Consider the following 16488-nt stretch of genomic DNA (forward strand, 5'->3'; position numbering starts at 1 on the left):
GAACCCAACTAATTTTCTATCTGGACACTGCTCAACATTCATGTTAAGCTAAGGTTTTCGTTCCTACTCTGGGCTCTTTCACGAAACAAAAATTTAAAGGAACAAAATACTACAAGAAGAAATGGGAAGAAAGAATATCAACCAGTGAAATATTTTCCAGTGTGCCGAAGTGTACATAAGCAACTCATATCTCCAAGGAGAAGAATCATATCTCATCCAAACCAGCTTGTGCCCCTAAAACTGTCTTCAGGAAAATCGTATTTCCACGTACTAAAGTCATATTGATCGGTATCGATCTCACCACGCTCGTCGAAGTACGCCTGTGGGAAGCTCCCAAGCTCGAAGCGATTCGTAATTAGAGGGTTTTCAATGTATTCAGAATGCTCGTCGTCTATTTGATGCCATTGGTGTGCGGTTAGTATTGTAGACTGATTGGCCCCCTTTCCATATAAGACAATAAAGGGACAATAAACAAAATATGCATTCAACATCATTCTTGTCTTCTTGCCTATTAAAGATTCAGCATTACTTTTATGTTCAAAGATATGCTTGTCTCTGATTTTCTTAGCCAAATCAACTGTCCACCAGGATGAGTGCTACACTATGCCAGCCTACAGCAGCGACGCTGACAGCGAAATAAGTACCAGGCCTATCAGGACTCTGCACCTTGATATCCGGAAAATCGCCCCAAGATTCGCCGTTCCCTTCGATACATTCGTTATACCTGTCTAGGAGGTCTCCAGTGTTGGTGGATAGTGCAAAGCTCCAGCTCAGCGGATTTTCTCCTCTCCTGTCGCATACTTCTCTCGGGTTCAAACCGTACGTATCGAGGAGACCTGGAGTCTCAACAAAGGAGAATATTACGAGATTTTCGCTGACAGGCAAGCAGGATTTAAGATCTCGAAAGGGGACCCCCGTACTTATTGCCACCAGATCCCAGGGCGCCGTACCCTCCAGAATCTATTCCTTGAGTGGATAGCATGGAAGTGCTGTGTCTATGTTGAGATTGTCGATTTTTGATGTTGATGTGTTGCAAAAATGGAAGCAATGAGAAACATGTTGTGTTGATCTGATAGTTACCTGCAATCAGGGGCCTTAGTTATTTCACCAAGCCAGCAGGGTTCCTTTCAATTGCCTGTACACGCACCTTGCAACCATGGTATATATCTCTGCTATGATATTTGTGATTTGTATTTCAGCATTCATATCACAAAAAACTTCATGTGGTGAAAATTTGAAAAGTATCATCCTATTGGCGATGAAATCCATCACCTGAGTGCAAGCATAGCGATGATGTCATAAGTCAACATGTATCCATCGTTGGAGCCTGGATATGGGCTTCAATTTTGGTCAGTATACCTATTTTATGCCATGAGATACCATGCAAACCCAAAATATATGGGTGAGTTTTCAACGTCAACCAAGAACCAGCTGGGAAGAAATGATGTCACCAAAAGCAAATAAATACCCTTAGAATTGCCATACCAATACAAATTTCCTGGGGCATTCGCCTTCTCGATCGTGATTCGCATATTCAATTCAACCCACCTTAGCTATCCCTACTCAGCCACTACAATATTTTCTTTTGCCATTCGATATTCAGATTATTCATTTTTAGGACAAACCAACAGAAGCTCAATAGGAGGAGCTTGATACCAAACCACAGGAAAATGGAACCAGAATTCCCGCTCTCCTACAAAGTTGCCTGCTTCGAGGGAAAGAGTGAAGAACTATCCATTAAATCCATTCCTCTCGAGTATCCAAAACACGGGGAGATTCTGGTAAAAGTGCTTGCTTGTGGGGTGTGTCACTCAGACGTACTGGTGAAGGACGGGGTCGCTGGAAACTCATAGTTCGTCGAAACAAAACGCTCTAGAATCACCGCTCCCCTATTGCAGTAGTCATCTAACACCTAATCAGCCCTATCGTACCTGGTCATGAGATAGTTGGAAAAGTACACGCTGTTGGACCTAGTGTGAAGAGTTTCAAGATTGGAGATCGAGTTGGCGGACCATGGCATGGTGGACACGATGGTGTGTTAAAGCTTTGATAGGGGTCTCATTCATTAGGAATCACCGAATTTTTGGTTGCTGATTCGTGAAAATATATTTCCATAGGCATTTGCAGGGCATGTAACCGGGGCGACTTCCAACTCTGCGACAGTGGAGAGATCAATGGTGTGACGAGGCCCGGAGGATGTGAGTTATACACCCAGTCAATAGCCATCCAGCTCACTTTGTCTCTGGCATAAACAAAACCTTAGCAATAATTCTTGTATATCTCCAGATGCGGAATACTGTATCCTTCGAGTGGAAGCCGTGGCTCGAGTACCAAAAAGCATGGATCCAGCTCAAATAGCACCGCTTCTCTGCGCGGGGATGACAACATTCAATGGAATCCGGAAAATGGAAATCACACCGGGCGACCTTGTCGCGATACACGGTCTTGGTGGCCTAGGACATCTAGCAGTGCAGTTCGCCAGTAAAATGGGATATAAAGTCGCCGTCATTTCCAGCAAATCTGGAAAGGAAAAATTCGCACGGGAGCTTGGAGCGCACCATTTCATCGACAGCAGCAAGCAGGACATTCCGACAGCCTTGCAAGAGATAGGGGGTGCAGCATTAACGCTTCTGAGTGCTCCGATTCCCAAATATGTTCAGCCGTTGATGAAAGGGCTGGCTCCGCGCGGGAAGTTGCTCGTTTTATCGCCGATCGGCGAGTTTACCGTGGACTCAGCTTTGATGATCCGTCGAGCTCTGTCAGTGTCGGGCTGGTTGACAGGGCATGCTCTTGATGCAGAGGAAGCTATAGACTTTGCGCGCACCCATGGCATTAAATGCATGGTTCAGAAATATAAGCTGGAGGATGTGAACAAGGCGATGGATGACCTGGTGCATGCCAGAGTGCGGTTTCGGCCGGTATTGGTGATGGAGTGATGATTTGATAGATGAAGCCGCCGGGCAGCTGGCGGGGTATTGTTATGAATAACATTTAATAAATGATAATAACTAGTCGTTATGACCTTGAAGAACCCTGCATACATGCTTTCGATAGCCACCAAATATTCGTCTTGATGCGAGTCGAGTTCTTTACGGAGGTCGTTTTCCCGGACAGAGTTGTGTCGTTGATCAAAACAAGAAAACTGGTTGTTTCAATTCCAAGAATGGGTCCAACTGGGCAAGCTTGGTTCAACCATCACCTAGGGAGAGACATTTCCAGACGCATAAAGACGTTGTGTGTCTCATGGATTGTGAAGTTCTGGCGTTTCAGGTTGGCATCGCGTCATGTAAAACGGGGCAGCTTTGACATATTCAAAAGAGAGTGCGTACATGGCGCTTGATATCTGGTTTCTCCATTTTGCCCGAAGGAATTAAATGACCAGCTGGAGGTAAGTAGTTAACTAACTATACTGACATCATCGGTTGGATTAAAAGCCTCCTCGATCTCAGCTCTTCATGGTGTTTCTCAGCAACAAGCACCAGCCATCCGAATATTAGCGAAGCTGAGAGCCACATTTTAAGCTTTCATCGAGGATCAACGGAACCGGATAACTATATCGCTCCTCGATCGCCTTGCAAAGGGTGGCGCTAAATAGCCTCCTCGATATTATGCTTGCTTGTCGTGAATTCTCCAGTATTCGGAAACAACAAGTGTTTGAGGCTACCAACTCCCATCCTGAGAAGTCCCCGCCTGAATGTGGCGACGATTGGCCCTCACAACACTGGTGAATGACCAGACAGGCCAATAAACTGGTCGATTAGCCAAATCGCTCGCATAAAATTTGGTCAAACAGCCTTGGAGGTTGTCAACATGGATCCAGGATCCAGAAGTGCCATGTATTATTACCCTTAAGCAGCCCGGTTCCTTACCTTGTTCGCTCTATTCCTTTTCTTCTTGTCTGCTCAAGGGATATACTTGTTCGATTGTCTCTCCTTTGTCGCATCGTCTCTTTCCTTCTTGTGCAAAATGGATTTGTTTTATGAGTAAAAAAATCGCATTGCTCTACTGTCGCAGGCAATCTGAAGATTGAAGAGTTGACTTTCATTATTTCCCCCTGGACAATCTTTATTTGCGACATCTTGATTTACTTCTACTTCTGCCAAGGACGAAGTTTCTCCGGATGGACTGAGAACCGGCCTTTCTTGAAATACACAGCTCTTTTGAGAGGAGAGTGAAGAAGGGCACCTGGGCTGGGACTCCCGAGGATGTCGAGTTGATCTCTCCCAACTCACACCCGCAGTGCTACCGCTTGCGATCACATCACATCAAAACCCAATCGAAAAGGCCGCGGCGCGACGGCAAATTAATCTGAATCTCGCCATCTTCAACGATGCGTAAACAGTGTTTGATACTCTATCTCTTATTCGCCTACAATACCTCATCGATAGTCGCCATTTCTTTAGACCAGATCCAACCGATCGCATTCTTTACTCAGACATGTACGAAAGTTTACACCTCCGATATGAAATACTGCACAAACAGCGACTTTACGGACAAAGGATCCTGCTCGCAAGCATGTATTGCAGAGCTGGAAGCCCTGTCGCGTTCGCTTAATATCGCGTGCATTGGATCTCGGGCACTAGCCGAGTCCCTCATAGGGTTATTCTTCCAGAGTCTTGGAGTGCAAACTCTCTGCCCTAATGCTGTCATTAGGGATGGTGGTGGAAGTGGGGTGGGAGAAGAACGGACTTCCCAAGATCCTGGTCCAACCGATACTCAGCTTCTTCCCTCTTCAGAAACTAGGACACCTCAGCCTACGCCGACCGAGACAGAAACCGGAGAGGTATCATCGCGTACAACAAGACCACCTAGTGTGACCACTTCCGCTGCCACCAGAGTTACATCTATCCGCTCTACTTCTATCACGACCATCATGACTTCTATCCTCTCTACTACGACATCAGTTCCTGCTCCTCCAACACCAACTACACCAGAGTCGTCATCGTCGTCGTCGTCGTCGACTACTACTACTACTACTACTACTGCTACTGCTACTGCAACTCGCACCCGCGCTCCAACTAAAGATCCCTTTGGGGGCTTTGGGAACGCATTTGACATAATTGCGCCCAACAAAGCCACACCTACGTTGAGATCGAGTCGATCTTGGAACATGGCGATTGGCGTTGCAACTGCAGTTATACTGCTCACTATGCTGTTGACATGGCAATAACAAGAATCTCGCCCGTCCTCGTGAAGTTGAAACGTCTCTTGAAGGCAACATCCGACGAAGAGTTCCCAACAATTCTGAAGAGGGGAAAGGTGGGCAGGAAATCGAAAGTCTCTTAGGAGTTGCGTCTATTTTGGCATCACCAGAGATGGGCTGCATAAATACTGGTTTGGGTTGGCTGGCTGGTGTATCTTTTTTGGGCTTATTATCAGACATAATAATATGCATTAAAATTAATTTGGAATTGAGGAATGTCCAATTCTCAGAAACGCATTGACATCACAGCTTTCATGTCTTCGGATCTGCGGGCTCTGGGCAGCGGCATCTTTAACTCATCTCAGTTCATGGATGTAGTTATGTAATTTATTAAGGCTGTTACGTCGTTGCATTTGTTGGGTTTTTTTTTTTTTTTTATGTCCGGTCAAGGGTTGCAAATTCGAAGGAGAGAATGAGTAATGATTTCATGTGTTCACGATTGGTGGGATATAACTAATGTAGTTAAACTTGAGACCGCTTTTTCCGCTTTATGTTCATCTTAGTTAAGGGCCTTTATCTTTTCCATCTTCGTATCTTTCCGTGGCGCAACTCTTCTCACGTGGATCCGGATTAGATGTTTGCTGCACAGACGTCGGCAATGTTCAACAAAAAAGACCCAAGTAGCACGTTCACGAATGTGCGCATCACATGGGAAGAATATATTTCGTCATCACTGTATGCCTCGGAATTGGCTCGGCGTGCCAGCGGATCCAGTTTTTGTCTGAAACACAGGCCTGACTGCTCCATTGCGTGGTTCTTCCAACCTGTCACTGTCTGGCAAAGAGTAACACTGGAGTTGGATAGATAAGCACATCATCATTCTACCTGAGTTATTGTTATCTAGTTATCTAGTATTATTTGGTGGTTGGTTAAATAACTAGTTGGTTAGGTGGTAGCTAGTTATTAGTCACCGAAATTTCCTTGAATTGCCACACATATGCAACCAAATTCCCAGCATACAGACAGATGCAGTCAATGGTTGATGTGTCACGCTCTTAACATTGACATTGGAGGAGTATCAGAACCTCTCCTTCCTTCCACTTATATATATTGCAGCGAGAGAAAACCCCATTACCAACAATCATATCCAGTAGAATGGTTCTGTCTAGCGGTTTGAATTACGGTCAGGTGATTAATTCTACCTTCCAACCTTCCTATTAGGCACTAGTCTACATCGGCACTAGCTTACCCCAGATCCAAATAGAGTTTGACTTGAATCTGGATGACTCAGCTGTGTCGAATCTGGCTCTTCTCCGCTAATCAGAGATCCCCGTCTGTCAGCCTCACTTAATCAGGTGCAGCGATCCTCGACCTCATCCTTATTCCTCCTTCATTCATTCTCCTTTCTTATCTTCAACACACACCACTGCCTCCCGATCTCTCTTTGTTTAGGCCTCCATCCCCGCCAGCATCTTATCTTTCCTTTTTGTTTTTGTTTATCATTCATTTCGTTGTGCCCCTTTTCCTTCTTTAGTCACGTTTGTCAGAAGGGATCGCGTTTCTCTTTGATTTCCCAACGTGACATTCCAACATTTCTGACCCCCTCCCTCCCGGCAACCAGTCATTAACGTTTTTATGTTTCATGTTCCGAGTTTTTGGTCTGCCAGGATAGAATTCTTGAGTTGCGGTAGCGCTATCAAATAGTAGAATTACTTGCCCCCCTCGCCGGCTTAGCCTTATCTGTTTAAACCTCGGAAATCTGTCCAACGACCTCCTCGTGTGACTCCCCTCTCCTCCACTTTATCTTTGTCAGCACGTCTCCCACACCACGAGTGCATCGCCAACTCCCACGAGTGCCTGCAAATATCATTTAAGATATTTATTTCAATATTGGGCAGGATTTGGCTCTCGTATACGTTGGGCAAGTAATGCTTCGTTGTAAAGGATCTATTACGGAAAACTGCTCTGCCGTATAATGCCTCCAGCATGGGTGCATAACCTTTTGGTTGGCTCACTTCCAGACCACTGCGATCCCTCTTCTCCGCTCCTGGCCGCCCTCTCCGCCCAAATCCATACATGCATTCCCACTTGGCTCTCCCTAATCTCTTCTACCTTAGGAACACTGAGCATCGTTTCCTGGCTGTTTGCGCAACTGCCTCAGATTTTCAAAAACTATCAGTTGCAGTCAGCCTCGGGACTCTCCGTGTTCTTCCTTGTTGAATGGTGTCTGGGCGATACCACAAACTTGGTGGGGGCCATCTTATTGCGTCAGGCTGGTTGGCAGATCACCATCGCTGCCTACTATGTATTTGTCGATGTCATTCTAGTATTTCAGTATTACTGGTATGCTTGTTTTGAGAAATGGCGACTACGGAAATGCGGGTATGCGGAAACTAGCAATCTGGGATTCAGCGATGGGTATATGTATAATGGCATCATATCGACAGAAGGCCATTCCATTCGAGATCTATCTCCCAGGCCGGCATCGGCGTTAGAACCCAAAAACGCTGCTTCTACAAAAGGCGTGGATATTGATTCTCCTTTTCTCAACTCTCTCTCGCGTTCAGATGAAAAGCAACGTTCTTCCTTCCGGACTATTCAACGGACTGGAGGCAGCAGCAGCATCGTCACCCCTTTTGCTTCTCCCCGAACTATCTTGTTTATCTCCATGCTATTTGCAGTCCTTGCCAACGCGTTCGCCACAAGCCAGGACGGACATGACATGCCCACATCCATGCAATCGCAAGAGGACGCAAGAAAAGTAGCCGGCAGAATCATATCATGGTCATCCACAGTTTTATATCTCGTCTCCCGCCTCCCCCAACTGTACAAAAATTACCGCCGCCAGAGCACATCAGGCCTATCACCGCTCCTCTTCTTCGCAGCTTTCTGCGGTAACTTCTTTTACTCAACTTCTCTCCTCACCAATCCTAACGCATGGTCTGATCTCCCTCCGTACGGCGGGGGCGGATGGGCTGGTGAAGACGGCAACGATAGGCTCGAATGGATTGGATGTGCAGTTCCGTTTTTCCTTGGCGCTGCTGGTGTTCTTGCACTCGATGGGGCTATGGGCATCCAATTCCTAATGTACGGAGAGAAGACGGAAGATGCGGCTTTCGTCTTAGAACCCGCTGAGCGGGGTCGAGCCAAATGGCGGAGAGTGAGTGGGTGGATGAGAGGGTGGATTCCATCCGTGTCTCCTGAACAGAGAACCTTGTCTGCAGAGACTGAAGGACTGTTGATAGTTGGACAGGATAGATATGGCGCGGTTTGATATTCTGTGGCGTCGGGGTACATTACATTTGTTCTTTTATTAAGCGGAACGCATTCTCTGCCCTGCGTATATTTTTCGCTTTGCTGGGTCACTTGGAAATGACGAGGCGACCTGGGGATTGACTACCGGGCGTTATTTCTTTTTTCTTTTTCTTTCTTTTTTTCTTTTCTTTTCTTTTCTTTTCTTTTCTTTTTTTTTTTGCTGATACTCCCTGCTTGAGCCTTGCCTTACTTTTCCTTTTATTTCGGGTATACCTCTCTGCGGCATCATAATTATCATATTACACTAGACGATAGGTTCTGGCTGGCTCGGGCGGGCGTTCATGCATATACTACCTTGTTGGTTTATCAAGATGCTTTCGATTCCAAGTTGTTGCTGATACTCCTCCAGTATCCTTTTTTGCATCCATACATATTTTATTCCTGCTTCTTGATGGTTGGATTATGGTTGATTTTTCTATTCCCGGGACTTCATTCCTCCACAGATGCATATATACTCTTATCATTGTAGATACGTGCATTATTTATTGTGTGAGGGTGCCTTACATACACATACCAATATAAATTCCTACTTAGCCTTTTGACTCTTGTTCTGGTGACGATGAAATTGTGTATTCTGTTTTAAACAACGGATACAAAAGAACCAGAAAATGCTCGCGTATCATACCACTCAGTGAAACGAGCAGCTTTTGACCCCAAAAGCCTCCCTGGAACTAGGTAATGTTTTTTTTTTTGCGTTTTCTTTCCCCCGCCACTTGTTGTCCATCAAGGAATGAATGCACCATGAATAGAAGGGGAAACGAGAAGACATCCCCAATCCACAATATTCCCCGACGCAAACTATATTGGCATCGCCATCTTCCCAGCATCCCAATCTGCAACCCCTTCATCTATATACTAGAGCTTCACTTCTCCCGACAGTACACAACGTCGCTGTAATGAACTTTCCGCCATTGATTTTTGGTAGGGGCTGAATTTGCCCTTCATTTGTGTGGTCGCATTGGATGGTGTCGAATTTCCTGCTTGCACATCGTGTGTAATTTTCAAGGCAATTTTTCTGTTTTGCTCTTGTGTTTTTTGGGATTCGATTTCTGGTTGACAGGAGATCTCCAGATATATTCCCAGTGCCTTTTTTTTTTTTTTTGGCTCCTTTATATCCTGCAAGCCAATTGAAGCTCAAGATCCAAATATTTGGAGGGGATTGCTGGAATGTGGACTATCTGTAGGCAGTCCAAGGGAGCAAGGCAGACGAGGAGAATGGCTGTTTGTTGAGCAGTAGTAACTGGGATGGAAAGAAAAACGAGAATTAAATAGGGGGACACTGTTGTGCTTGTTGAGCAGGTGGGATTTTTGCAAGGAATATATAAATATGAAGGATGAGGAAATAAAAGGATGGTGGGAGGTTGTGTGCTGCTTTTTATACTCTGCCTGTACCAGAAAGCCCCGGAGTGTATAGGAAGGGGGAAATGGTATGGAATGAATGCTGTGGTTGCCGCCTGGTGGACTCGTTCCGGTGAAGGAGATCCTCACATACGGATATATAGGCCAGAAACGAATGAAGATTGAATCGAATATATATATATATATATATATATGTTCAGTTGGAACTCCTTTTGCAAATGTAGTTACGGTTAGATAGGGACGTAGAGTGTATAAATGGGTAGAATTTAGAGAGGCGTTGTGGGCCCTTTGTATAGGCGTACGATGGATGTCAGGGTTGTGGTGGGAAGTGGGGGTTGCACGCAAGTGCAAGAAGTGTGATTTGCTATGCAAACGGATAGCAAATATATCCCCAAGATGATGGTTCTAGTTTAGAGAGTTTGTGTCTGATAAGGATAACTATATTAAAATGTTGTTAAATCTGCTGCAGATTATGACGACATATTGTGTCGCTGTGCTCGATGGTTTGAAGAAATGCAAAAGTCAGACAGAGAATGTTATGGGATATCAACTACAACTGATTTAAAATATAAATAAGTAACATTTTACATTCAGCCTAGCATTTACAGCTATAGGCGCCACCTATCCACCAATATATATACCTGATTAGCCGCTTGTTCGCCTCTTTGCATCATTCTCTCAACAAGGCAAACGATATATCAAACATTGGGGGAAAGGGGGGAAGAAAACGGAGAAGGAAAGAAAAACAAGAACAAAACAGAGAGAAAAATGTATTAGGTGCACAGTTATTAATGGGGTAATGTATGACCAACGAAAAGAAAAGAGAAAACCCCACCAGATGCCTTCTCCAGCCAAATAATATCCTCTCTTCCCGCCTCTCTGCTTCCAAGTTCATTACTTAAACATGGGAGAAAACACGATATATCCAACCGTCCATTCGACCATCCGACCAAATCAACAGACTACTCAAGCCGAGCGAAGCAAAAGAGCCATTTCCATGCCATTACTCCCCCATCCACAAGCCGAGCAAGGACTAGAAAAGGTGCTCGGGTGTTTTTCGTGGCAGCGGATGGGTTTATTAAACGTGAGAAAAGGAAACAACACTCAATATTAAAACCCGCCAAAATTTACCCCAACGCTCCGCTTTCCATAGACACACATGTACATATACACACCCAAAACAAAGTGTGCCTGTTCAGCAGGTCCAGTCCCATACATGATAAAGAGTACCTTATGCCTCCAAAGAGGGGGGAATAAAAAAATGGCAAAAGGAAGAAAGGAAACTGGGGGGAAGTTTCTAAAACGGACGTTGACACATGACAGGAAATATCATCGTGAGGGTCTGTTCCGTAGGGAAGAATCGAGATAAAGAACAAAATTTGTTATAGAAGTACAAAGAAGGGGAGGACACGAACAGTCTTGATGATGCTGGGGCAGTGGGTGGATTCGTTGAGAGCAAGAGAGTTTGAAATGTTGTGCCACCGTCGAATTATTTTTTGATTATGAATCGTAGGTGCCCAGTTGGTGTGGGAAGAGGGGATGGTTGCTGTTAGTCAGGGCATGATATCTGGCGGATTCCCGGTTCGCAATGCAGCGCCTTGATCGTTTGGATCCGGTACTGGAGGCTAAAGATGTGATATAGGAGCGTATAGGCGTTGCGATGCGGGAATGGATAGTATTGATATTGTGGTGTGATCGGAAATGGTTCTGCAGGGGCGGTGTTCCCTATAGCCCGATGTTGAATTGATGAGACGTAATGTCGCAACCTCGTAGGTTATAGCCTTCTTTTGACTACCCGCGTCACACAAGGAACAGCCCCTCTCTCTTTTGTGTATCCCTCGGTCCACTCCTCGCAGGGGAGAAAAGGAGTTACATAGGACAAAATATCGCCAGCCATAAAAAGGAAAAGAAAAGAAAAAAGTCCTTCATCCATTATGTTTGATAACAGCAACGTACTGGAGACAAACATCTCACATTTTATCGGAAAATAAAACCCCTCCCTTTCTTTGGCACCAAACTAGGTGAGAACCAAGGCCAGAATTGATTTTATGAACTGTATCTTATTAACAGCAAGCTGAAGCAAGAAGGGCAAAAAAACAAGAAGGACAACATATACAAAAAACACCATCAAAATACCCAACACTCCCGCCACAATTAGACTACCTGACGAACTCCTACAACAGCACCTGGCAAAACCGATATCTAGAACCGCAAAAACCAGAGACAAATTATGAACTGCAAGTATCACATTATGGCCCTGAACCGAACCGACCTGCCGGGAACAAAACAAAATCAGGTAGCCTGCTAAGCTTTGTGCGATGTTACCGAAGTGGTAGTTTCACATCCTGCACGCCACGCCGGATCACGTCCTCGTATCTCCATCTGGGAGGGGTGATATGTACAATTTTTTTGCCGGAATGTAGGCCGTTATTCTTTTCATCATCGTACGTTTCTCCTTCTGGGGATGGTAGCACACCGCCAGCAACACCGCTCGAGAATTTGAGTTGCAGGACATTGCCAACCTCGTCGCATGCTAAGAGTAAGCGGTCGAGGTCCTCTTTGGTGTGGGCAGCCGATACGCAGAATCGAGCTCGTGATGATACTAGGGGGGTCGCGGGGTATCCAACGACGACGACGGAGATTTTCCGTTTGAGCATTTCATGGGAGAACGCTGGCATTTTGGCGGGGTTGAAAAGAAGGAGGGGAATAATTGGGGAGTCGTCATTACCGTATACGATAAAACCAAGGCGCTTCAAACCAAGACGAAGATAACGGGAATTGAATGCGAGTCTTTGTAGTCTTTCTTCGCCCTCACCAGGGGAGAGCTCGCCGTTGATGATTCTAAGGGATGTTGAAATCTGAGCAAGGATAGGTGGGGTAGGCGCCTCGCCGTAGAACACTGCGGCATTCGAAGCCCGTAGCTTGTCGATGATGACTTTATCCGCAGCAATATAACCGCCGTTGGCACCAAAGGACTTGGTGAGGGTTCCCATGAGAATATCAACATCATTCGTATCAACGCCAAAGTAATCGCAGACGCCTCTTCCTCTGGGCCCGATGGCGCCGATTGAGTGTGCTTCATCGATAAAAAGGTTGAACTTGTATTTCTTCTTCAAAGCAAGAATACCGGGTAGATTGCACATCGTTCCCTCCATAGAGTAGAGTCCCTCGACGACGACCAGGATCTTCTTCCACGGTCTATGGGTGCGTGGTTGCCCTTGGGAAATTACCTCACGCAATTTCTTTTCTAGAGCCTTGACATCGTTGTGCTTGAACATTTCAATCGACGCGCCCGATAGACGGGCACCAAAACGAATGGATGCGTGATTCAATTCGTCAGAAATGATCAAACACCCCTTTGATACCAGGGCAGAGAAAATGCTTGCATTGGTTCCGAATCCCATTGAAAATATCATGGAAGCCTCCTTCTCGACAAATTTGGCAACAAGATCTTCCACTTCGATATGCAGGTCTTGAGTACCAGCATCAACCCTAGTGCCAACGGAGCTGATACCGTATCTTTTGATTGTTTCCTCAACAGCATCAGCACATGGGCCCTCAGACTGCGCGAAACCAAGGTAGTTGTACGAGCTCATATTCAAAGTGTCCGTGAAGGTACCAGTGAGGCGAAAATGACGATTCTGGTCTTCGCTCATTCGATCGATCAGAGTAATATAACGTCCTGGCACTCCAGTCACGGGACGCTCAAAACAATCATTGATACGCATCTTTAGACGCCGGATGTAGAAGTTATCAAAATCACTGTTCAACGCGCCATAACCATTCCGAGGTTTGAGATGTTTGTAATTTTCTTCCCTGAATCTTTTTCCAAAGAAATCACGCACGTGCCCGAATGCTATTAGGATTAAGTAGCTGATGTAGGTCGTGAAAAGGTAGTAGTACGGTGGCTCATCGATAATAGGATCGGGGAATTCACCCCCCTGGTGCTTTGAGGTATACCGGTGGCTAGGGTGACCAATGGGGCCGAATTGGGCATGCTGTTTAGCTAGGCGACGAGTTTCGCCCGGCGAAGGAGGTTGAAAGAGAGTTGTTGGAGGCTCGTCCATGTTGATGCAATCTGCGGTTGCTGTGGAAAGAGAAATTGTTGGTAGGGACAACGAGGGAGAACTGATCTGCGAACCGTTAGGATTGAGAGACCCTCTGCTTGCGGCAAGTAGGGAGGCCTGGGCAGTAGTATGAGTTTCTGGTTTGATCTTGGGTGAGGAGGAAAAGAGCTGGCTCAATCGGTTAGGTTTCCCAGATGTAGGTTTTGACGGATTGATAGAAACGCCGCCCTTTTCGTTCGCGGACGAAAAGGACGGCGGGTTTGCGGAAGGGGAGTTGCTGGCGAAGTGATTGTTAGGTCGACGAGGCATCTCAGGATCAAATGACTGGACGTGGTAGGATTGTATGATGGAAGCCAGTGTTGATATAGGTAGGTTTGCGACGACGCGGGGGCCTCCTTTTTGACAGTACACACAGCACACACAGCACACACTATTCGCAGATGGGCCAAGGCGGCGGCGAGCTGGCTTCCAGGAAGTAGCACAGAAGCGCAGTTCGGTGGGTTCAGGCAGGTTCGAGGCAGGAAAAAAAAATTTCGCCTATTCAGTGCCAATACACTGCAAAACCCTCACCAAATTAGCTTCTAGATTAGAGCAGATAGATATAGGCCGGGACAATTGACAGACGTCTAAGGCAAAACGGATAAACAAATCAAAAGAGAAACCGAAAAAAAACCCTCCAAAAAAAAAATTATGCATACACTATCAGAATTCATTGACCGCAAATGAAGGAATGGATAGATAGATGATGCAAAGGGGGGCTTGGTCTCGCGCCTACCATGGATCCGCGATGAGCCAGAAAAAAGCTAGAGACCGCTTGGCTTTAGCAATTCAGCCCTAGAAAGAGTGAAGCATCTCCTGAACACAACACATACACGCACGCAAATCGGTACTTTGAAGAAATGGTCTTGAGGGCTTGTTTCAAGGTGGAGGTGTCTGGGGAAAAGAGAAGAGGAGAGAAAATTTACGGTGGAGGTTGAAGTTGCGGATCGTCAGTTCTTTGGAGGCGGCTGAAAGTGTGGCCCCGGGAACAAGGTGAGGCCGAAGCCGGGCTAGTGGTACGGTTTAAATGGTATTAAAATGTACTGATTTCCACGTCCGGTAATGTCAGAGCACGTTCGACACACCGCAGACGAATTAATTGCGCAGATCAGATCAAGATCTTCGGCGTATTATTACTGGAACTTACAATACGATACTAGGTACCTGCTACTCCCCCTGAATAAAATAATAACGCGAGCTCCACTTTACTAACCAGCACTCCCGACATAACGGAGCACCAGAAGAACGAATAACTAACTAGTTATCTAGTTAGTAGTTGGATGGCAAATGATAATAGTAAGACAATCACTCTGTAACTACAGTTATAATTGAAAATCGATGTTGGGTGTACACATCCCATCGAAGTTTTCGGCCTGCAGGGCTTACTTATTATTGTTATTCTGGTTATGTTGCAACTCACTTTCACTTCTATTTCATCACACCATTTTAATTCTGCAGTTGATCTTCTCCTTCATATGTATTTTATTTTCTCATTACACTTACCTATTCTTTTACACTTTTTTAAATATGTATCCGCAGTTTTTCCATATCATTACATCTGTTAATGTTTTTCAATCAAGTTATTTGAATTTATGAGTCATGTTAAAACTAATTGAACCAATAGTTACAAAGTAAGATATCTATCTCTTAGCTTGATATATATTATAAAATTTATTTATAATTGAAGATTTCTGCAATTATAATAGAAATTAAATATTCAAAGAAAATTACTTTTTAGATTGATATAAAATATTATTTTAATATATAGAAGAAAAAACTTTATATTAAAAAAGTTGTTACTGCTATTATTGTTACTTTAAACCAGCTAGTAATACAAATATTTATCAATTTAGAATTATTGTTTTTAATTAAAATTAAATATTACTATAGAAAATTTTTAATTATTATTATATTTTTTCTTATAGTTGTATGAAATTAATTATTATAATAAGTTTATATAAAGTTATATATATGTAAATTGATTAAGTGAAAAAAAACTAAAGTAATATATTATCATTAAAAATATACTTCTATAGTTATTAAAAAAATATATTTAAAATCTTCTAGAAAGATATTATATAAATAATTAATTTTAAAATCTAAAATATATCTTTTCTGGTTTAGAAATAGTGATAATTTAAATGAAAAAAAGTTTTCATTATTAGATAACTAATAGTATTAAAAATATTATTTAAATATTATTTAGTAACTATTTCTACTATAACTAATTATTTAATTAAAGTTATCAATTATTTTATATGATAATAAATTAAACTTAATTTATCTATAAAACTATATACTTATCTTAATTTTATTATTTTATATTTTATTTAAAATTTATAATTGCCACAAAGTTATAATAAATAAAATACTAAATAAATTATAAATTTATTATAAAGATAATATTATATATAAATAATATATATTAAAATTATTTTACTTTTATTATTTATTATTAATTAATTTAATTTTTTTATAATTACTTACTAGATTAAAATTATATAAATTTATTTTTTACTTTATAATTTTTTAAATATTATTATTTTAATATATAATTTTAAAATT

General features: G+C 43.5%; 5 protein-coding genes across 5 annotated transcripts; 3 read left to right on the forward strand and 2 right to left on the reverse strand.

The window, feature by feature from the left end:
* Positions 1-212: 212 nt before the first annotated feature.
* On the reverse strand, positions 213-982 carry PADG_01986 (uncharacterized protein; the record flags this gene model as incomplete). The annotated part of the gene is made up of 3 exons (XM_010758846.1): positions 213-391; positions 579-874; positions 951-982. 3 exons carry the CDS (start codon positions 980-982, stop codon positions 213-215), a joined length of 507 nt encoding a protein of 168 aa, XP_010757148.1.
* A 688-nt stretch (positions 983-1670) lies between these two features.
* Positions 1671-2936, forward strand: PADG_01987 (uncharacterized protein; the record flags this gene model as incomplete). Its single annotated transcript, XM_010758847.1, has 4 exons — positions 1671-1852; positions 1921-2033; positions 2118-2198; positions 2287-2936. 4 exons carry the CDS (start codon positions 1671-1673, stop codon positions 2934-2936), a joined length of 1026 nt encoding a protein of 341 aa, XP_010757149.1.
* Positions 2937-4330: 1394 nt separating this feature from the next.
* Positions 4331-5529, forward strand: PADG_01988 (uncharacterized protein; the record flags this gene model as incomplete). Its single annotated transcript, XM_010758848.1, has 3 exons — positions 4331-5122; positions 5175-5334; positions 5417-5529. 3 exons carry the CDS (start codon positions 4331-4333, stop codon positions 5527-5529), a joined length of 1065 nt encoding a protein of 354 aa, XP_010757150.1.
* Positions 5530-7118: 1589 nt separating this feature from the next.
* Positions 7119-8417, forward strand: PADG_01989 (uncharacterized protein; the record flags this gene model as incomplete). Its single annotated transcript, XM_010759362.1, has 1 exon — positions 7119-8417. The coding sequence occupies one exon, from the start codon at positions 7119-7121 to the stop codon at positions 8415-8417; it is 1299 nt and encodes a 432-aa protein (XP_010757664.1).
* A 3721-nt stretch (positions 8418-12138) lies between these two features.
* On the reverse strand, positions 12139-14193 carry PADG_01990 (uncharacterized protein; the record flags this gene model as incomplete). Its single annotated transcript, XM_010759363.1, has 1 exon — positions 12139-14193. The coding sequence occupies one exon, from the start codon at positions 14191-14193 to the stop codon at positions 12139-12141; it is 2055 nt and encodes a 684-aa protein (XP_010757665.1).
* Positions 14194-16488: the final 2295 nt, after the last annotated feature.

The sequence above is a fragment of the Paracoccidioides brasiliensis genome, assembly GCF_000150735.1.
Source record: "Paracoccidioides brasiliensis Pb18 unplaced genomic scaffold supercont2.2, whole genome shotgun sequence".
NCBI classification, from domain to species: domain Eukaryota; kingdom Fungi; phylum Ascomycota; class Eurotiomycetes; order Onygenales; family Ajellomycetaceae; genus Paracoccidioides; species Paracoccidioides brasiliensis.